This window comes from Felis catus, chromosome C2 (genome assembly GCF_018350175.1).
Source record: "Felis catus isolate Fca126 chromosome C2, F.catus_Fca126_mat1.0, whole genome shotgun sequence".
Lineage (NCBI taxonomy): Eukaryota > Metazoa > Chordata > Mammalia > Carnivora > Felidae > Felis > Felis catus.
In genome coordinates, this window is record NC_058376.1 from 135,831,466 (window position 1) to 135,854,950 (window position 23,485).

The 23,485-nt window shown below is 38.7% G+C and overlaps 1 protein-coding gene across 1 annotated transcript in view; it reads left to right on the forward strand.

Moving 5' to 3' along the window:
• The first annotated feature begins 1,470 nt into the window (after positions 1-1,470).
• Positions 1,471-23,485, forward strand: part of KCNH8 (potassium voltage-gated channel subfamily H member 8) — a 358,591-nt gene continuing 336,576 nt past the window's right edge. The window contains exon 1 of the mRNA XM_045037664.1: positions 1,471-1,779. Coding sequence (XP_044893599.1) covers positions 1,704-1,779 — 76 coding nt within the window. The 5' untranslated portion in view covers positions 1,471-1,703. The remainder of the gene's footprint in view (positions 1,780-23,485) is intronic.

The following is a 23,485-nucleotide window of genomic DNA, read 5'->3' on the forward strand; positions in this document are numbered from 1 at the left end:
ATACACCCCCGCCCTCCCGGAACCCTGGGCCGCCGTGACGAAACCCTCAGGGTCCCCTCTTCGCCCCAGGAGCCTGGAGCAAACAAGGGCCCCCCGCCCCCCGCCTCGCTACCAACTCTAGTGGGAGGCGAGTTCCCAGGCGGCGGGGAGGCGAGCTGCCCCTCGCCGAAGCTCACACACCTGTTCGCTTCCCCCCCGCCTCCTTTCTTTCCGGGTGCGCCAGCACCTGGGCTTACGTTTTTGTTTTGTGTTGCTTTATCCCTGGGCTCTCAACTTTTCCCGTCACGTCTCCTTACTTCCAGGGTTTTCTGTAGAATCCCAGCTCGGGTGTCCTCCTCCACGCCCGGCGGGGCTGCGCCCCAGGCTTGGGCCAGGTTTTCCTTGGCAGAAGGTTAGCAGACCGGGAGTCCCCGCATGAGCAAAGGGGAGAAGGGCAGGGAGAGACCGCTTTCGTTTTCCATGACACCTGCCGTTCCGGGGACTCGTGGCCGGGCTTTCTACCCGGAGGTTCCAGTATCGGCGGAAGCGTAGCCTTTGGGTGGGGATGTGGGGTTGTTGAGGGGCGGGTGGGGGCGGTGGGGTGGTGGAGAGGGGGCAGGCTGGGCTGATTGGTGTTGAAGTTGTTTTTTTACAAGGCAACCTTACAGGGTTTACTTACATTGTATTTTGCAAATCAATAAAAACAAAACTTTTCTAGTAATGTTTTATGTACATTTCACCAGGGAGTGAGAAACCATCATTGTCCATTAAAAAAAAAACGCTTTTATTATTTTCTTTTAGTTAAGAATGGATTGGGGAGACCAATGGCAATTTGGGGAAAGGGGCCGAAACACCCCCTTTTTGAGCCCGGCAAGGAGAGTTGGAAAAACCCGGGAGCTTTGGACTAGTTTTCAGGCGGAAAGACCAGGGTGACTGGGGAGGGGGCCGCGCAAGTAACTCCAAGCTGCCCTGCTCCAATCGCGGGCACTCAGGTGTGCCGGAAGGGGGCCGCCTCCCCCTGGGGCGCCAGGCTGCCTCAGCGCCCTGGGACACCACTGGGGGAACTGCCCCCTCCCAAGCTCCAGGCCGTGGCCGGGTACCTGCCCCAACCTGTCTCCTCCCCTTCTTCGGTACCACACCCACGGGACTCCGGTCTCCCCGGGAGAGGGACGGAGCGGGAACAAAGGGGTCTTTGTTCACTGGCTCCTGGGGGGTGGGAGTCGTGCTCGCGCGCGTTTCCCCGCGCCCCTTGGAAACAGGGAGGCTCGGCGCCACCCGGCCTCGCCCTGCGGCGAGCGCCGTCCTCCGCGACCCCAGCGCCTGAGGTCAGGGCGCGGCGCCCCGGGCCAAGGCGGGCTCTTCCCGAGCGGGCGGGGTGGGAGGCGAGGCGGCGCTCGGCGGGCACTGCCGCCCGCGGAGGGACGGTGGGGGGTTCCGGCAGCTGGCGGAGGTGGAGGGGGCGGGAGAGGGAGCCTGCGCCGGGCTGAGCCTGGAGGTGCGGGGCGGGCTCGCCGAGCGCTCGCGGAGAGGCTCCTGCCGGAGCAGCGGCGGCTGGAACGCGCACCCTCTCTCCTTCCATCCTCCACCTCCTGATCAGCCCCAGCACCGCGCCAAGTCCCCCTCCGCTGCCGTCAGCACGCTCCCCTTCTCCCTTCTTGGCACTTTCCTATTGAACCACCCGTCTGGACAAACTTTGATGGAGAATTTCACACCACGCTGGAAAAATGCCGGTTATGAAAGGATTACTGGCGCCCCAGAACACCTTCCTCGACACCATCGCCACCCGTTTTGACGGAACACGTAAGTCTTGCACTTCGACGAGTTGTATGGTATTTTCTGAGAATGATTTTCCACGTACAGATTACTTTCTCTCCCACCTTCTTTTTTTTTTGCACCAGCGGAGTGAAATTCCTTCCGTTTTTGCAGAGGTGTCTTTTGTGCGGAGAAATTTCCTTCCACCCATGGTTAGGTGTAGTATTAACACTTTGGATTGGTGTAGTTGGCCCCCTTGACTTGCTGGGTTTGTGAGGGCTAGAAAAGAGCCTGAAGATCGATGCCCATGTTCACTGTGGGACCTGTATTTTGGTACCTCTTTATGGAATTGTTTTTCTTTTTAATGAATTTTATGGGGTGAAAGTGGGAATGCCCATGTTACTGAATTGCCACCTTATCTTTTTAGAGTTTCAAGTCTGTCTAGATTATGGGGTGAGTTTGTAATGTTATGCTTCCATGGAGCATCATTCCTTCAGGTCTTTCGGATAGGCATGATTTCCCATCAGAGTTCAAGAAATTCAAACTAGAGTCAGGATTGCCAAGTGTAAGCTTTCTGTAGCATTCGAAGCGTTGTGAGTTTGTCAGAATCTTGATTCCTGGTTTTATGATAGAATAGCGCACCTCTCATTCCTGAAATTATCCTAACCCTTTAGGAGAGACTATTGGGAAGGGAAGGGCTGGACATTATAAAGGCACATCTGATCATATGAGAACGTGTAGACATTTTTTTCTTTGAGGGAGAGTATTATTGGACGTTTAGCTTGTTTAAGCTACAGTTGAAAATAAGGATATGGTGTTGTGTGAATGCTTGTAGATTGTTGGGAATCACCTGCAAGTTGTTCTCTTTCAGGACCACGGTCAGGTCCCCGTTCCTTCCCAGGCTTCTCAAGCTCTCCTCATGAGCCCGTTGGTCTTCCCAACAGGCTTAGGAGTCTGTACTTTTACCCCTGACAAGTTCTCTCTCTCAGTTGGTTTCACTATGAGTATCCCCACCTTCTTCCTAGCTTATGTTGCTTCTATGTGCCGTCTTTCCTTTTTCTGCCTCTTTGACAAAACTCCCAGAAAGTCATTTATTCTAAAGGCTTTTCTGTGGTTCAAGTACTATTGTTTTTTACTGTGATGGTATATTTCTTGGAGCTGACATGAGAGAGCACATCTAATTCTATTTCCACACCACTAGTGTGTGTATACACACACACACACACACACACACATATGCACGCACACTGTGAAATATACACATGCACATATACTGTGAAATATACACGTTTCTATTATGTAGGAATAAAGTCCTGGACTTTGTGCTTTAGGAATAGTTGGAAAGTTTACATAGGAAGGAAATGAAGCATTTACTTGATTTTGTTTAATTTTAATTTTTGATATCCACCCTACTCATGGTAGAAGGTGTGGATATTCTTCCAGGGTTTTTAACTTTAGCTTTAACCATTCTCTCCCCTTTTATATTCGACATGTGTCATATTGGTGAAGTGCAGTGCAATTATATATGTGCCTTCTTTAGATAATAAGAGAAAATATTGTAATAAAACTTCTAGTCCCTGCCACTGCCATTACCTCCACCACCCAAAATCACCACTGCTGACTTCAACCATATGTGATTGTGGGTACTACTAATTATTTCCTTAGGAACTGATTAGTTTCATGTGAATGTTTCTTCTTGAAGTTGCAAATTTAAACCCCAAAGACTCAACAAGGATCCCAAAAGCATCTTTTGAAAATGAGGTAATTGATCAATGGTATTTGCTTATCTCATTGTCATTTAAAGTTGAATGAAGTGCAGTGTGTAGTGAATCATCCCAGCACAGCCCTGGGAATTACTGCAGCAATATATTTAGGTATGATTTACTAATGAGAGGGGTTTTCGATCATCAGAATGAGATACCTTTGCCTCTTTCTCTCACTGTAACATGTGGTAAGCAGAGGGCTAGTGAATAGCCTTTGTTTTTAAAACTAAACATTAACGTTAATAAAATGGAAGATTAGAAATTTCAAGTTCTTATTTAAGAAGATCATCATTATATACTAGCATTTAGAATAAAAATCACAAAAAAACCCAAAAATTGTTGGAGAACATGCTTGGTCTGTGCTCCACAGGGTCTGGGGGATTCCTGGAGGGAACCACTATGCATGCAATCAGTCTGAAAATCAGTGAAACAAATTTTAAAATGATGAGTAACGTAATGGTTTACTTTGGCAAGACTTTTTTTTTTTTTTACAACATCTAATGAATACCCGTCCCAACAAACACCACTCCAGGAAAGAGGATTGTATTTTTTCATTTACTTCTCTTTTGCATTGCAGGATGGTTTAAATAATGTGAAACTTAAAAAAAAATACCTTAAATAAATTTTTAGCCTCAAATTTTGCTGTATCTACAATCATGGGCATACCATTTCCTTGGCTAAGTATTTTATCATATTCTGTTATGTTTCTGTGTTGACAAAATTTTAAGTGTAAGTACTATCCCTGTAACTCTTCCTATGATCATCCTTATTTCTCTTGATTTTTTATAGTATATATTTTCTTGTGCAAGTTAAAACTTTTTGCAAGATGAAACTATTTGCAAATTAGCAAAATTACCACCCACCTGCCCAAATAAAAGCTCTACAGAAAGTGAATAATGTTATTATACTTGAAATGTAATATGTTTTTTACTGGCACGTTGTCTGCTTTATTTGTTAGGTATACTTTATAGTCATGTTAGTTTCTTATTTCATTTTATATTGGGTAATCCTGATGAAAAAATAAGAGAACAAACAATAATCCTGGCAAACCACCTTGCTAACTTAACCACCATACAGTGTTATCATTAGCCCTACTGAATTAATATTGTAATGGAAAATAATAAAACAAAACATCATTCAAAACTTCTCCCAGAAAAAAAATAAGTTTACAACAATAAAAGCTTATAACATAATCTTACTAATTTTTCAGTTGAAATAGTATCACAGGGCAACATAAAAGAAGTTAACAATATATTTTATCACCTGGTGACACATTATTGTTTTATATAATAGGTCATTTCTTACTTTTAGTATTTAAGAAGTGAATTCTTTCTCAGGATTGAAAGACAGTCATGAACCCTTAATTGGAAATTATTTTTTCCAATATGCAATTTTTCAAAACTTGGAAAATATAAATCTTGTTATATAAAACTACTCTATAATACATTTACTTTTGAAATATGTTCTTCTGGCTTCTGTTTAATTGAAGTGCAATGAGAATTAGAAAAACAGAACCTTGCAAATTTTAATATCTATACCCTATTAGGACAAAAAAGTAATTTTTTGACTCATTGCATGTAACCACACTTCTCATTGGGAACACTCTAAATCAGACAGACACACACACACACACACACACACACACACACACACAATGAATGTTAAAACATTATGATCTGTATCTAGTTTACTTTTCCCACATTTATTATGTCTAATATATTTAAAAAAATCTTTTCTGAGTAGACTTTTGTGCTAAGCACATGAATATAAATCTGGACAAAGGGAAAGTGTAGTAGAAAACAGGTAAGTACATATTTTAAAAATAGTTTTAGTACAAATATTTGGTACCATTCGAGAAAAACTCTTTTCTTTCCTTCATATAAAACTTTCAGAAGGAAGTGTCCATTTTCAAATATAATTAGTCTACATTTTCTTTTTTTTATTAAAAAAATTTTTTTTTAAATGTTTATTTATTTTTGAGACAGAGAGAGACAGAGCATGAACAAGGGAGGGTCAGAGAGAGAGGGAGACACAGAATCTGAAGCAGGCTCCAGGCTCCGAGCTGTCAGCACAGAGCCCGACGCGGGGCTCGAACTCACGGACCGCGAGATCATGACCTGAGCCGGTCGGATGCTTAACCCACTGAGCCACCCAGGCGCCCCTAGTCTACATTTTCATAGCTGTATATTAGCATACATTTTCCAGTCACGTTAAAATTTGGCCAGAATACTTCTCCTTTGGGGTTAGTGAGATAAGATTTAAGCTTTAAAGGAAGTTCGTAGCTCAGTGGACTTTATCAAGGAGATTCCAAAGTATTCTGAATAACAGTGGTTTAGAAACTCATTCATATTTACATATATTTTATGTACTCCTGTATAGACTGTTTAAAATGGTCCAAGGAGATTTTTTAAAATTGAAATGCTTCCTTTAGAGAAGCAATCGCAATGCTTTTTCTTTTCATCTTTCTTATCTTCTTTTTTTCCATCTTTCTTTTCATGCTTTCATCAAATACATAGATTTCTTCACATCAGAAGCATAGAGAGAAGGGTAATGAACCCAGTGCTATAGGAGGAGGGAAGAACGAGGTGGGACAGTAGTGGGGATCTTCCTAAGTCTTTGCAGGCTTGCAGCTTGGAGAATATCAGCAAAGGCACTTAGCCAGTAAAAAAGAATGAGCTCCATTATGTATGGGTCTGTCTATAAAAGGCTATTACATGAAAACATTCAAAGAAATAGCTAACATTCTAGAGATATCTCTCCCAAATAGTTTATAAAGACTCTTTAAAAAATTTTTTTATATGCTACTAGTAGTCTCTTTTATTATTCTTTGTTTAGGGAGCTAGTTCCTTGTTAGTTTTCTTTTTCTGTGTAGTAAATTACCACAAGCTTAGTGGCTTATTATGTCATATCTTCTGTAGGCCAGATATCTAGGATTAACTAGGTCCTCTGCTCAGGGTCTCACAAGGTTGCAAACAGGTTGTCAGCTGGGGCTATGGTCTTTGCTGAGGCTCAAGGCCCTCTTCCAAGGTCGAGTGGTTGTTAGCAGAATTTAATTCCTTGCAATTTTATGATTGAGTTCTCCGTTTTCTTGCTGTCAGCTGGGGACTTTTCTCAGCAACTAGCAGCTGCCCTCAGTTTGTTGCCACGTGTCCTCTCTTATAGGCCCTCTCACAACCAAACAGTTTACTTTTCCAAGAGCAGCAGGAGGGTCTCTCCTTTAAGAGTTCATCCAAGTCAGGCCTGCCCAGGAGAATCTCCCATTTGATCAACTCATAGTCAACTGATTATGGATCTTAATCACATCTCTAAAGTCATCTGTTCTGTCCACACTCAAGAGAAAGGGATCAAAGTGTATATACAAGGAGTTGAGAATCTTGGGAGCCATCTTGGAACTCTGTGTACTACAGTTGCTATTCATGCAAAACCCAGTGTTCTCACATTTGTTCTTCTAAAACGTAGATTTACTAAGCACGCTCTGTAATTCTGTATGCATGAAACCCTGCTGAGTTTACATCTGAAATCTTAGTGAATATAAGGCCCAACTTACCGGACGGAGGGTTTTGCTTCACATTTTGCCAAGGGCATAGGGGTAAACCTAGCCTAGTTGAGCTAGTCACATTTAGTCAGCTGTCCCATCAGACTCTCAGACTCCTCATCATCTACAAGTAACGTGGAAGATGTCAGATTATTTTCAGAATATTAACGCCAGTCTCTCAACAGGGTGCTCCCTCTTTACAGATAAGGAATGGGGTCTGTTAGTCTGTGTCTATGGATATCTTAGCCTTCACTGGATGGAAAACCAATCCAAGAATGTAATATCTGCAAAGAACGATCTCCAGGACAGGTTGTCTGTCACACTCTAGACTGGGCTGCTTCCATTTTACTAACTTCTTAACCAGGCCTGTTTCTGGGCAAACCTTGTGAACTGCTTTGAAATGGGATGATTTCCATCCATTTCTCATGCTTCTAACCATGTTTTAGATTTAAGACACTCCCCACTATGCACTCTTGCATTGAGGTTGGCTGTGGTCAACTAAATAGTGTTCTTTATTTAAACTTCATTCTAGGTTTACTAAAAATTAGAAAGAGAGACGGAGGGGGAGAGAGAGGAGAGAAGTGAGAAGAGGGAGGAGGGAATTATTTTTTCTCATTCCTTGACTTTGTAGATGAATTCTTTACTCCATACAGGGCTTATCACAGGAGTTCTCATAACTTCCATGCAGTGATCAAATTGTTTGATTATAAGAAGTGGATTTACGTCTTGGGGCACCTGGGTGGCTCATTTGGTTAAGTGTCTACCTCTTGATTTTGACTCCTGTCATGATCTCACGGTTTGTGCTGTTGCGCCCCCTGTGGGGCTCTGTGCTGAGAGTACCAAGCCTGCTTGGGAATCTCTGTCTCTCTCTCTGTCCATCCTCCTCCCACACTTGTGCTCTTGTTCTTTTTCAAAAGAAACATTAAAAACAAGGAGTTGGATTTATGTCTTTATCACACGTACATTTCTTTTAATGAATGAAATATACAAATAAGAAAAGCCTTATTATACAGTCCTTAAAAATATTAGATAATTTTGTTTTGACATCATTATATAGAGGAAAATTGATAACTAGTATGTTAAAAATGGAAGTTACGCTCACAATGTAATTTTTTTTAGGCTCTGGCTTTTGGTATCACCTATAGACCAAAGGCCAAGGCATGAACCCTCTTCTGGCATGAAAAAAAGCACTGAAGTCCTGAGTTACCAGTGTCTGGGATGTGCTAGACCCAACGCACTTTTAGAGTGGTAGTCTCTCTGATGAAATCTTTACTTTATTCATCAATAATCAATCATTCAATCATTTCTTCAACAATATTTAATATTTAATCATCACTGACTATATACAAAACCATTATACTAGGATCTTTGGAATAAATCGGGCTTGTCTTTCTCTCAAAGAGGATGATAAAAGTATGCAAAAATTACTGTAGTAAAGGTTGGAAATCTGTAAGAGTATTCAAGAGGTATAGGCAACGAATGGGCTGTGTACCACTGGATGAGAGAAGAATAATTTCTGTGGGTGAATGATCTGAACGTTTTATATAATGATTATGACTTCTGGGTGGGAATGATTGGCACGTATATGATAAGGACAAAGACAATATTCTCTTTGCTCTGCCAATTTGTGTAGCATTGTCATTGAGGCTAACAGGGGGATCTTTAAGGATGCGAAGGGCGAAAGGTAAAGGCAGGAGGAGAAGGGAAAGTCAATAGGCCAGGCGTGGAATGTCTTTAAAGTCAGAGTGCTTTGTCACAGTAAGTCATCAGAGGTGATAGGTTAATATCTTGGTAGGAGTATAGTGCCATCTGTGCCTGATGTAAAAATTCTCAGCCTTTCCATATTCCACAGGCTGACGTCCATCTTGAAACCTAAGGTGTTTCTTCTTACTATCTCTTCTAAAAAATGCCTTTACACTTCAACAGGGGTCCCAGAGAATGCAGTGGAATTGATGTGTTCTTCCCTTTTTCTTCTTTTGCATGTATCTATCTTGCCCAGGGAGCTAACTTTCACCTCTTAGGAAAAGGAGAGATTGATTTCTGGCCACATAGCTGAGTACTCTTCTCCTCCAGGGCTGTGTCATACTATAGAATTATGCCTGTGGAGAATAAAAAGAATTGAGGGTGTGCTAGCATTCAGTCCTAGTCAAGTCGATGGGAGAAGTGCCAACAGTAAAAGGCACAGAATTGCAATTGCTGCAGAGATAGTTGGGTTCACCCTGGCAGTGTATATTTGCTGATATAGTCTAAATACGAAGTTTTAAATGCATTTTGGTTTAGCAGAGCCTACAAACAAAAAAAAAAGATGAGACTTCAACTTTACCTACGGCACAGTTCATATTTAGCAAGTGGAGCAATTGAAGAGCTTCTCAGTAATTTAAACAGTCAAATATAGTTCTTGGCTTATAAATTCCCTGGAAGATATGTTTTGGTTTTCTTTCTTAGCTGTTAATGCAACTATCTATCTCCCTTAAACCCTTCAAAATTCACATGTCCCCAAATGAACTAATAATCTTTCCTAGTCTCTGAAACCTATTTGCCTTCTTCTGTTTTCTGGTTCCATTATTGGCATCACCTCCCACCCATTTCTCCGAGCTAGAAATCTGAGTCGCCCTGGACTGCCCACACATCTAATTGGTTATCAAGTCTTTGAGATTTTACTTTAGAAATGCCCTAATCTGGCTCTTCACCTCCTTTTCATTGCTTCTTCTTCAGTTCGGATCTTCTGTTTCTTATCTATGTGGTTGTAATCTTACTCTAACTGGATTTCTGTGGCCACAGCCCCTTATCCTGCTCGCTCCCTACCCTTCAGTTTACGTTGTCTCTAGAGTGATTTCCGATAAAAGCCAGGTGATTTAATCATTTGACCCTCCTACTTAAAGCCACCCATCAGCTCCCTGCTACCTCCTGGAGAATGTCCGAGGTCTTTAGTGTCCTATGATCCCAAGATGATTCTCCAGATTCTTTTTCCAACCACTGCCTCCCAGGCTATAGACATACTCACCCTGAATCTGGTGCTCATTCACATCTCTGGGCCTCTGCTTGACTTGAAGAGCAAGATCCTTTATTTTCTTCAAGACCCATCCTGAGTGTTGCCTTGTATCTAAAGACTTTCTGTGAGGCTCCAAATTGAGTTAGGTGACATTTACTCTCTGCTTCCGTATTCTCTTGCCCACTCCTCACATGTGCTCTGCTTATGTGCTTTCCTATTTCAACCCTCAATTCCTTCAAGCCCTGATTGTCTTTATTCTTTTCTATCCTCGTTGCTCAGACTTATGCTTGGAACAAAGTCATGGCTCAATAAGTGATTCTTTGGGTAAAAGAATTTCAAACTCGTTGAAGGGTGGGGTTGTGTATTCATTGTCTCTCTTTTTCCTTCGGTGCTAACTGGTTTTCCTTTTATTCTGTATTCTCTTGTTTAGTTTTCAAACGTAACTCTAGACTGGCTTCTAGCTCCTCATTTTCACATGGTTCAAGTACTGATTTCCTTTATTAAACTTTAATGATAATAGTGACTGCATTTTGTGCATGTCTACATGCACCCTGTATACCATGCTGGTGCTTTATTTGTTCCTGCCACAACTCAACAGCCCAGCAAGGGGGAAGGCAGCCCCCCTTTTTGTTACAGATGACAAAATTCAAGCTCAGCACTTTTCTACTTTATCACACTAGCCTGTGATTTTTCTACTATATCACACTGCCTCTAAAATGTGTTTTTTTATAGCAAGTATAAACAAACTAGGGCAATCTGTGGGATCATTTCTAGTTTCTAACTCTTGCAGAAAGGGATCTCTGCTTTAAAGTTTTTAGCCCCTTCTAGTATATATGCCGTTTTTTTCTTTTGATATACTGTATTATGCTTTAAGTACTTGTCGCTTAAAGAATGTTTTTAAATTGGAATTTAAGACTCATATCTGGAACTACTAAATGCATTCATTGTGCAAAGCAGTTTTGCTCATCAAAGAAAATCTACTGTCCGTGTTTTTTTAAAAAAATAAAGAAATCCATTTTCTTTGAGATTTGGTGCTTAGAATTTGCTGATTTTAGAATTTGTAATTCTTTTATTGTCAGGCTAATCTCTCTATAGCAGATATTCTAAATCTCCTAGCTATTGTAGTGACAGCGTTCTGTGTTTTTACCTTGTCTTACAGAAGAAATTCTTCTACCTACTTTGAGTCTGCTTTTATTGGGAGAAATATATTCTCCACTGTCAGGGATTGTTGACATCTTTTAAGAGAGATCATTTACCTTTACCTTTTCTCCGTATTGAATTTACAGGAAGAAATAAAGGTACCTGGCTCTCCAAATCTCAGAAATAATCTAAATCTCTTCTTTCTTTCTTTCTTTCTTTCTTTCTTTTCTTTCTTTCTTTCTTTCTTTCTTTCCTTTTCGTTTTTCTTCATGTTTTCTTTTATTCTATTAAGTCTTTTGGACAGGCTTCCTTATTGTACTTGGACTTGTCAGTCCAAATCACCCAATTTCTCATTCTAGTTATTGAACTAGAGGGAACTGAGACCAAAGCAGTTATCAGTCTTTCCATGTTTTGTTTGATTTTCTAGAAAAAAGGATCCACACAAGAAGTTTACATGTTATCAAAATATCAAACACCCAGTTTGACAAGAAGTAGACTTGTCTTTAAGTGTGGTGTTCCGGTTATTTCTTCAATTGAGAGAATAAAAGAATAAGATAAAAGCAGGCATACTTTGGACCTTCACACCTAAATAAATGTTTCTACTATGATTCTATAAATGGTGGAAAAGAATGGATGTCTTGGGACTGCAGCTTTTGTACTGTATTAATTTGGTACATCTTTGATTAGGTTACATTTCAGTCATCTGAAAATGAGCCTGCTACCTTCTCCCAAACAATGTATGCATTCACGTTTTAGAATATAGAACTAATAATCACTGAGGGCTTTGGTCCATCTGTAGTCCATAGTGTGTAGCGTATTTAAAAAATATTTTTTTAATGTTTATTTATTTTTGAGAGAGTTAGAGACAGAGCGTGACAGGGGGAGGGACAGAGAGACAGGGAAACACAGAATCCAAAGCAGGCTCCAGGCTCCGAGCTGTCAGCACAGAGCCCGACGTGGGGCTGGAACTCATGGACTGTGAGATCATGACCTCAGCTGAAATCGGACGCTTAACCGACTGAGTTGCCCAGGCGCCCCATGTGTAGTGTTTTTCATTCAAACAACCCAAAAGTTATAAAATTATTTGAAAGATAGTAATAATAGTTAATATTTGCATAGCATGTCAATATATTCATTTTTTTATTCCATCACTTGAATTACTTTTGAATTTAAGCTAAAATGTGGGTCCCTATTTTAATTTTAAATGCACATTTGTTTTCTATGAATGAAGTTGAACATTTTTTAATACACTTAAGGTCTATTTGAGTTTCCTTTTCTGGGCATTATTTACCCGTATTTATTGCCCCCTTTTAATTAGGTTGTTGGGATTCTCCTTTTGACATCTATGAGCTTTTTACATAGTTACAAAATTAACATTATATTCCTGATGTGAATTGTATAAGTTTTTGTGTATATTTTTGGCTGGTCTTTTGATTTTTATACAGATGAATTAATCAGTTTTCCTATATTGATTTCTGTTTTTTGTGTCATACTAAGAGAGGTATTTTCTATGGTAAACTTATTTTTAAAATATACCCTAAAAGGGCACCTGGGTGGCTCACTCACTTATGTGTTTGACTCTTGACTTAAGCTGAGGTCGTGATCTCATGGTTCCTGAGTTCAAACCCCACGTGGGCCTCTGTACTAAGAGTACAGAGCCTGCTTGGGATTCTCTCTCTCTCTCTCTCTCTCTCTCTCTCTCTCTCCCTACCCCACTCATGCTCGCTTTCTCTCTCGAAATAAATAAACTTAAAAAAAATATCCTAAGTGCTCTCCATGGTTTCATTTTGTATATTCAAATTTATTCTCCTCCATTAATAAGTTCTGTAGTTTGATCTATTGAATGTGATGTAGGAATCAAAACTTATTCTTTCTACATGACTATCCATTTTCCTAACAACATTACTCAATTAATTCATCTTTTCTATGTTTTTTTCCTATTCATCTTTTTGTTCCATTGTTTTGTTTTTCTAATTCAGTCATGTTTACTTGAAGCCTATTGACTCTTATGTGCTATTATTTTTTTAACCAGCCAGCTTGCTGCGTTTCTACTATCTTTTGTAATAATTTTTCCAGTTGGGGGCGCTTGGGTGGCTCAGTCGGTTAAGCATCCGACTTCGGTTCAGGTCATGATCTCGTGGTTTGTGAGTCTGAACCCCACATCGGGCTCTGTGCTGACAGCTCAGAGCCTGGAGCCTGCTTCAGATTCTGTGTCTCCCCCTCTCTCTGCCCCTCCCCTGCCCACACTCTGTGTCTCTCTGTCTCTCAATAATAAATAAAAAACATTTTAAAAATTTAAAAAAATAAAAAAAATTAAAATGTAATAATTTTTCAGTTGGTTTCTTGGAGTTTTCAGCTAAGACATAATATTGTCTTCAAATAAAACACATTTTTCTTGTTTGCTTCTAATTTTTACAATTCTTTTTGTCCCTTTAATTTTTTCTATTTAATTGTTTTGGCTAGTACTATAAGCATTATAAATGCTATTAAAAATGGTGTGGTGATAGTAGAGAAAATCCTTCCTGACTTTAATGGAAATTATTTTAGTGTTTTTCTGGTAAGTATTTTTCTGGCTTTTAGTTTGAGAGATAGATATTTTATTATATATTTCCACTTTAATAAGAGATTTTGTTACATATTCCTGTTCTATTAAACCATTTTTATAAATTGTCTTTTTAGCATCTATCCAAACAATTCTGTTTCTTAATGAATCAATTAATGTGATAGATTCAATTAAACTATCCTCACATTCTTTCAGTAGAAGTTACTGGGCCATATTGCTGGATTTTACTTGCTAATGTTTTATTTAGAATCTTTCACTGGAAATGCACACAGGCACACACGTGTATGTGCATGTGTAAACACTGACATTTATTTTCTCTTTTCGTATGTGTGCATTACTGAATTTTGGTGGGGGATCCACATATCCGTATTTGTGCTTATTGATGTAATTCCATGTAGTTTAGCATTTGTACCAACTTTTCCATATTTTAATAAAGTATCACTATTTTTAAAAAATTTTTAAAAATATTTGCTTATTTTTGAGAGAGACAGAGCACCAGTGAGGGAGGGGCACAGAGAGAGGAAGACACAGAATCTGAAGTAGGTTCCAGGCTCTGAGCTGTCAACACAGAGCCCCATGTGGCACTTGAACTCACAAACTGTGAGATCATGACCTGAGCCGCAGTCGGACCCTTAACCGACTGAGCCACCCAGGGTGCCTCAATAAAGTATCACTATTTTTTTTTTTTAATTTTTAACGTTTATTTATTTTTGAGACAGAGAGAGACAGAGCATGAACGGGGCAGGGTCACAGAGAGGGAGACACAGAATCCGAAACAGGCTTCAGGCTCTGAGCTGTCAGCACAGAGCCCCACGCGGGGCTCAAACTCACGGATCGCGAGATCATGACCTGAGCCGAAGTCGGACGTCCAACCAACTGAGCCACCCAGGCGCCCCATTAAATTATCACTATTAACACTTGCATTAAAATAAGCCAAAGTGGGTTGGTAGATCTTCAGTTAGTTCTTACAGGTTTTGACTGTAGTCTTGTCTAATAATGTCTAGGATGCCTGTGTAGTGAATGTAGGTGTTACTTTAATGTGTATTTAAATCTGAAAGATGCCAAAAATATCCTTTATCTCAACCCTTTCCAGATACAAAATACTTAATAATACTGTATGTACCTACAGATCTATCTATCCATCTATCTGTTATCTATCTATCTATCTATCTATCCTTTCCTAGCACGACATGTGCATTATGTACCGACAAGTAAGCACCAAGTTCTGTGAGATGCATGAAGTTACCAGGACACAAGTTGGTGGAGTCCATAGGAAATATGGGAAATTATAGCTTAGGGATACATGAACTTGAGGTAGAATGTATCTATTTTTGGTAGTTTAAAAAATGTTTGCAGTGAAACTGTTTTGCCATCAGTGACCTCACAAAAATGAAAAATGTGTTTAATGAAGTACTGGATTCCTATTTCTTCAGAAAGTTGATGATGAGTGTGTAGCTGGGAGAAAATGTTGACATTTGCATTTGTCATGGTGCCCACGTTGGGGCAGTGTCACTATAACCACGTTAACTCGGAAGCCATAAGTCTGTTGAATAAGCATCAACGTGTTATTTAAAAATTAGTAACTGATTTAAGAAGATTATGTTTGCAAATAATGATTCATTCTGCAGAAAGTATCTTGGATATACCGCCCTGTGAAGCGTGATTTTTCACTTAGATTGAAGGACTGCTCTTCTAAGTGAACTTCACTCATTCTTCTTTATCTTTTTTTTTTGGTAGGGTTTATAACGGTATAATTTTCATACAGTAAAATCACTCCCTTTAAATGCATAGTTCAATGAATTTTGCAAAATGTATACAGTCATGTAACTATTACTGTAATCGAGATTAAAATAGTGTTTTTACTCCCAAAGTTCAAATACCCTCCCCCTACTTATATTTCTTAGCAACAGTTAATCGGTTCTCTTTCCTTATGGTTTTGGCTTTTTTTAGAATGTAATACTAATGAAATTATATGATATGTTACATTTTTTTGGCGTGGCTTATTTAGCATGAAGCTTTTGCAATTAATTTAGTTTTTTCATGTATCAGTAGTTTGTTCTATTTTACTGTTGAAAATTGCATTCAGTTTTGATTTTGTTTTCTTATACATATAGAAAAATGAAACAACAGCATTTAATGTATTGTTCCAATAGAAGAAGAACTTAGCAAGTGTAAATACCATCAGGGTTTTTGATGGGAAACCAGTTAATTTTAATAATGCTTGAGTTTTTGCATCTAATTCATGGATATAAGTAAAGCTTGACAAAGTTTATTCTATAGAAGGTAAGTCATACATTATTATAAATGTCACTGTAAGTAAATTCAATTAAATGGATCATTAAAGATATAGTTACTTCCTTTGCGGTGACAAGACAAATGTAAATTTTGGTAAAGCAGTGTCACAGTACAAATCGTGTTTATTGAATTTAAAAAATGTTTGAAGCCACCATGTGCTTGGACTTGGCTGCGGTGTGCATATAATTCATTTCTGTGTCAGGAAACAATGATATTCTATCAATCACTAAGAAGCTGTAGTGGTCAAAATTACCAAATATTTTTATATATGAAGAATTCGGTTCAGTGGTTACACTTCATGATATATAATGTGAAACGCAGAGAAATACTTGGCATGGCACACAGAATGGTTTCTCTCTTACTGCCTCCTGTCAGTCAGAATTTTAAAATATCTGACTCTTTGAATTAATGATTTGTAAATAATCTAAGTGCCCCCAAAAGTTATCAGCATTTTCTAAATGAGTCTTTTGTGTTTTCTTTTCATTTTGTTTGGAGCATTTGAAGATATTTGAAATGTTTAATAGACAGAGTACCAAAAACTTCATTTTTGTGGTAAGCAAAATTTAAAAACATCTCTAAGCAAAGCAAAGGAAAAAAACTTAAACAATAAGAGCTCAAACTATGTACTAGATTAATATTTGAAACTTTCTAATTGTCCTTTGGAATATTTCAACTTGAAAGACTCTTTTGATGCAGGTTTTATTTTTAATTGGGTGTATTTAGGTTCAGACTGAAACTGAATGGAATTGAAAAGAACTACGATTTTGCAGCACGAATATTTGGCAAAATACTAAAAAGAATCATAAAGACACCTTTTATTTTTTATTTTTTAAGCAGGCTCCACACCCAACGTGGAACTTGAACTCAACCCTGAGATCAGGAGCCAGCCTGACAACTGAGCCAGCCAGGTGCCCCATAAAGACACATAACAAATTTTTGTATTACAGAATTTTTTTTGAAGGTAGCTACTTTGAATAAGGCAAAATGAGAACCTATGAAGTTTTTAGCCTGAAATATTTACAGTTTTAAATATAAAAGAATTGAAATATTCTTTATGAGGCAAAATTTTGGGAAAAATAGAATTGAGAATATCATCTATTTAGCAAAATTTGTATGTGCCTAGAAGGTATTTCAGCAATTACGGAGTATTTTTTCAATTAAAATTTTTTATGGTCTATAGTGAAGAGTTATTTGAAGATGTCGCAATTTCAAATTTATTAACCATAAAATGAACCATTGAGGAAAATTTCAGGCAATTTTATGAAAAAAGTTAAAAGTAATAATGCTATATAGATGGAAAAAGACATTTTCTTTTAAAAATACCAGCAACTTGGTGAAAGAGACAGATATGGCTAAGTGCATGATATAAGTTTGTGAAAATATAATGAAAAGATCATTGTGCTTAGATTATTATTTTATTTTCTGGTAATATAAAAATACAAGTATTGTTTTACAGAAGTAATTTATGTTTCAAAATAGCTTTGGAAAAAATAAATTTTAGATATTCATTAACATAAATAAACCAAATATAAAAAACAAGTACTTTTGAGGTGACTGGGTGACTCAGTTCGTTAAGTGTCCAACTTCGGCTCAGGTCATGATCTCACAGTTCCTGGGTTTGAGCCCCGCTTAGGACTCTGTGCTGACAGCTATGAGCCTGGAGCCTGCTTCAGGTTCTGTCTCCCTCTCTCTCTGTCCTTCCCCCACTCGCACTGTGTCTCACAACAATAAATAAATGTTAAAAAAAATAAAAGAAAAACAAATACTTTTAAAATTATATATTTGTATTCTTTAGTACCTGTCTTCACTCTCAAAGGAGTCCCAGCATCATCCTATGTTATATTCACCTCATATTGGGATTTTTCACGGCTCTTTGAAATAGGACTTTTTGCCCTACCCCAAACTACCTTAAATTTCCTTAAATTAGACTTTTTATGTAATTTACTTGTTAAGATATTTTTTTCCTTTTTTTGTAAGTAGTCTCTACTCCCTATGTGGGGCTTGAACTCATGACCCCAAGATCTAGGGTCACATGCTCTACCAACTGAATCAGCCAGCCACTGCCCACCCCTGTGCCCTGTAATTTACTTTTTATATTATCTTCTAAAGTAGATTGACGGAGTTCAGGAAAAAAATTATCCCACAATTTTTGTTGTTAATATAAATATTAAAATAAATATTTAGTGATTTATATAACCCTTTTTTGGTATCCCTTTAATTTGACAGAAACCTTGAAATGGGAGTGACTTGAGTTTTTATTGACCTGTGATTGTTCTAGATATTTGTATTGTCCTCACTTTAGAGACAAGGAGACAGAGGATCTTAGAGAGAACCTAGAGAGACTCCTAGTATATGGGAGGGCTGGGCTCTTACACTTGTCCTTTAATTCCAAAACCCATGTTCTTCCTTCAGCTTCACTCTGATTTTAGTTTGTAACAGTGAGAAGAGAATCGACATCTAATGAGCAACCATGCACCCAATGCTGTGTTTGGTATTTTCACCTACATTAGTTTATTTAATCTGTGCAACACAGCAAGTGAGATGTTTTTATTCCTACTTTATGGATAGAGAAATTGAAGCCCAGAAAAGTTGAATAAATTGTTAAAAGTCACACACTTTATAAATAGTGAAGCGGGAATTTATAGATAATGGTTTTGACCATAGTAGTCTATATTTAATAAAAAGGCAAAAAATTGGAGCTAAATTGTAAAGCGTTACATTTAGATGATTAAGATCTTAACAGTCATGGTTGACTTCACGTTGAGACGCAAACCATTTTTGTGCTGTTTAAGAACACACCATTATTATCCAGGATTATCCAAGAATTTACCTCCTTTGCTAGAATAAGTACCAAAAATGATTCTTGTTACTTGAGGGGTCATGACCCACTGGCGTTGGAGATCACCTGAGAGCCATGCCCCAAGCCCAGACATTTGATAATATTAAAACTGATTCAGAGTTTTCTATAGAACGGTGTCACATTAATCTGAATTTAAAAATGTTTCTGGCCAATCAGTGGTTGCTTAGGGGTGGGAATGGGGTGGGAGAGGTGGAATTACTAAGGGGTTTGAGGAAACTTTTGGCGGATGATGGGGACTTATCTGATGAAGGGACTCTCAGGGCTGGCTTTTAACCTATGCTTCATCTCCCTTTGGGACCTGGCATGTAGTGTCCTTCCTTGGTCCCCTCACTATCCCTCCCCCAACTAGAGCAACTCTGACATCACCTATTTTATACATTGTATTTTGCATCAGCTTTGCAGTGAAGAATAAGCTCTGTGGTTAAAAACAAATTTGGAAACATCACAGCTGGCACTGAAACGTTATATAATTGTAGCTATCGCTGTATGATGAGCTCCCACTACCACCTTATTGCCTGTTTAAACCCATCTTAAGGGGACCAGTTGTTTCCTTCTATGTGGATGAAATTGAGGTCAAGTTCTGTGACACTTTTGCTTAATATTAGGAAATGAAAAGATCTTTTAGTTACTCTAGTTTTAGTTAATAAAGATCCAGTGTCACAATTGTCATCTTCTTTGAAAGGACAGCTCCTTCCTCTCCCAGCATGGGTCCAGGTTGGCCTGGGAGCCTACAGTAGGAAAGCTCCCCACTTACGAGATTCTCCTTCCCCATTCATTAGGCTGCCTTGGGCTCTTCCAGGGTTGAACCTGGAGGAGATGGGAGAGATGTGGGACAGAAAAGTTCTTAGCTGACAAATATTGAAAGCTGCCATTGGCATTTTGGAGCAAACCTGGTGTTCATTTGATATGTACTGCTCTAGCCAAATTGGTAGAAGCCTTGTTGATTGGTCACTGCCTTGTTTTGGTTGTTTGGTGGGCGTGCCATCTGTTGTTAAATCTTTGGAATATGACATGTGTTTTGGGGTTTGTACTGAAGCTGGTTTTCTTCTTGGGCACTTACCTGAGTTCTTAAGCCCTCTTCTCTCTTTTTCTCTCTCTCTGTCTCTGTGTCTGTTTCTCTCTCTCTCCCTCTCCCTCCCACCCTCCCTCTCTCTCTCTCTCTCTCTCTCTCACACACACACACACACACACACACACACACACACACACGCAACACATCCCAAGGGATTTATCACCTGCTTCTTCTAAGGGGATCATTTCAGCCCTACAAGGGTACTTCTTGTACAGGATCTTTGACGACCCATGATGGCTGTCTTGTGGGCCTGAACTGAGTCCATGGAATCCATAGGAAACACCTTCATGTTCTTTGCAGATCACGTTCAATATGGTAATCTCCTTTCACTGTTCAAGCAGCTCAGCTGGCCAGTTACCATCTCTCACCTTTTAAATTGTTTTCCCCGAATTTCTAGAGGACACTCTTTGACAATGCTATTGAAGGGTCATTTCCTGGGCTTGAGGTGAAAGCCAAGCCCCTCACCTCTTGAAACCCCTTCCTGGTCTCCCAACCCCACTGTTTTATAACCTCAGTGTTGATGAGGGGTTAAGAGTGTGCAAAACTGGTTTTTGTTAGCCACATTTAAAAATTCTGTGTGTAGTTTTCTTCTAGAATGTGGAGACATGAACACCTAATGTTTTACGACCTCAACAGAAATGGGAAATGATATGGGTACATTTTATTATCCTCTTATATAACAAGGATACTTAGCATATAATTGTCCTTCAATAAATGGATAACTTCAGCCAAAGTGAGTCTTAGGATCCTATCAGGAATCAGTAAATATTCTCCTTATTACTGAAAGATTGTTTATAAATATCTTTTGTTTTCTCATCAAAGAATTTCAACATCAATTTTATGTTATATATTATATTGATGGAAAGCATTCATAAATACTTTATTATAAAGCCACACATATTAAGTCATTTATTTTACAAATACTAGACTGAAGTTTGAGTAGGAATTAGATGTATTTCTGCTTTCAACCCATGGAGAAGATTCATATCCGTGCGTTCCAAGCTTATATCTTACATTCTTTCCTTGTATCACTTTATGTTCTATTTTATTCTATCAGTCTTTTGTGATATATTGAAAGAAATGGCATCATTCTCATTTACAGATACGGATATTGAAGAAAAGGCATCTTCTCTTAAGTAATGTTCATGTGCTGTACTCTTACCTTCCTATTTCTTTGTTTCCCTTCCTTATCGGTTCCCCTAGCTCTGTCCCCAACACACACACTCACACCTGCACATGCACACACACAACTATTTATAATTCAGTATGACTTCATTTAAATGTTAATTGCTCCCAAAGTACTGTATCTTGTATAATGTAATAGTGTCTTGGGCTTAAAGAATTTACAACATTTTCCAATATCAGAAAGTTAGATGGGGAAGAGATTTGGGGAATATTATGAAAGATCATGTTTCCTCCTTGCACAGGCTTAAGGATGCTCAAAGTTAGATGTTCAGCCTTCCTTTACCTTTTGGTACAAATTCTTGTGACATACATTTTAAATAAAAAATAGTATTCTTAGCTACATAGTCTCTTTCTTATTCTTGTTCTAATTTCATTTATTTATTTATTTTAATAAATTATATATATTTTTGTGAGACACATGAATAATTTCTGGAACAGCTCATCATATAAATAAACATAAGTTTTAGGAACACTTGTTTTTTGACTTCCTGAGAAACTTCCTCACTGGCTTAGAGTTTTCTAGGTTAAATTAGGTCCCTTGGAGGATACAGCTCATATTTTTTGCTCCTATTCATTCCTATGTATCTTATTTTTCAGTGACTAGAGGGGTAATAACAGGGAAAAAATGAGTGATTCCTGCTTCTAACATATTTTCCAAGATGTCATTTTTTAAGAGTTGACGCAAATGGTAGGGATACGTGGTTTTCTTCAATTTTTTTTCAGTATTCAAGTAGGTACTCAGTAGACTGAATCTATACAAATGAGCCTATCAGAAGTAAGACGCCATGAATGACAGATCCGCTTCTCTGATTACTAAACTCACTTCAGCGATTTTATGTATACTTTTAAATAAGTGTCTGAGGCATCTTTTGAAGTCAGCAAGGAAACGTGCTAATTGCTTCCATTGCTGAGTTTACAGATAAGATGAGACATATTCCATTAACCCAGAGTGAGACATGGCTCTGAGTTGCCTATGTAAAGTGAGAAGCTGAGATTGTTTTGAAATCTAGAATAACGCACAGGTCATTTTGCTGTGTTGGTGTGCTGGTGTTGGTTAGCTGATTGAGTTTTTTCTGCTCACTCAGTTGTGAAGGACCTTCATTCTGCCTGTGTATGAGAACTTGACTGTGTTCGCACTCAAAAGTGTGGCAGCAAAGTAATCATTCCCTTTGGTAATCATGTACAAGGAGAGGGGAAGGCTTCTGATCTTTGTAGTTCTGTCAATGAGTTTTCTAGGTAATTATGTCTTTCTTTTTTTTCCTGATATTTTTACTTCACAATAATGGGAATACTTGGACTATCTTCCCGGGCTGGTCAAGTTGCCAAAGAACAATATTATTGTAAATCATGTTGGCTTTTAGTACCTAGATGTCTTAACAAAAATTTGATTTGGCACCATAGCTTAGAGAACGATGTAGCCATATTCACACTCATTATGGTATTACTTTGTTATTATATATTTTTTTATTTAAAAAAATTTTTTTTAACGTTTATTTATTTTTGAGACAGAGAGAGACAGAGCATGAACGGGGGAGGGTCAGAGAGAGGGAGACGCAGAATCTGAAACAGGCTCCAGGCTCCGAGCTGTCAGCACAGAGCCCGACGCAGGGCTCAAACTCACGGACCGCGAGATCATGACCTGAGCCGAAGTCGGCCGCTTAACCGACTGAGCCACCCAGGCGCCCCTGTTATTATATTTTTACTTATATACTTGTTTCCCACAGAAAAGTACATACTCCTTGGAGATACCTCTTTTTTTTCTGATTGTCTGCCTTTGTTTGGCCTTGCAGAGTGCCAGAAACACAAGAGATATACAAAAACATCATTACTGACAGTTTCAACCTGATAAGTGTGAAAGAAGATTTAAAGGAGGTGTTTTTCTTTTCCACTATCTAGGTTTTTCAGAATTCCTTGATCACTGTATTCAGGAATCATTATCATTGTCACCAACATTGGGTCATTACACTTGCCATTTATTGATCTGTTATCAAGTATCAGTCTCTGCTCAGCATTTTTTATACATAAGCTCATTTAATTTACAAAACGACCTCATGTGGCATTAGCCACGTTTCCATTTTACAAATAAAGAAATTGAAGTTCGGAGAAGTTAAGCAATTTGTCCAAGTGTCACACTGCAAATGTAGCAGAATCAAGATGCAAACTCAGGTCCGAGCCACTGGGTAGTTTGGTAGAAGGCACCTTCCTCCACTCAAATTTCTGATTGTAGAATAAGTTTTTTATTTGTTCGTCTCTTAATTCCTGTAATTCCATCCCGTGCTATTTGCTTAGTTACCTCCTCCTTGGACATATTTTATATATTGAAAAGAGAAAGAAGGTTGTCTGAGTTAG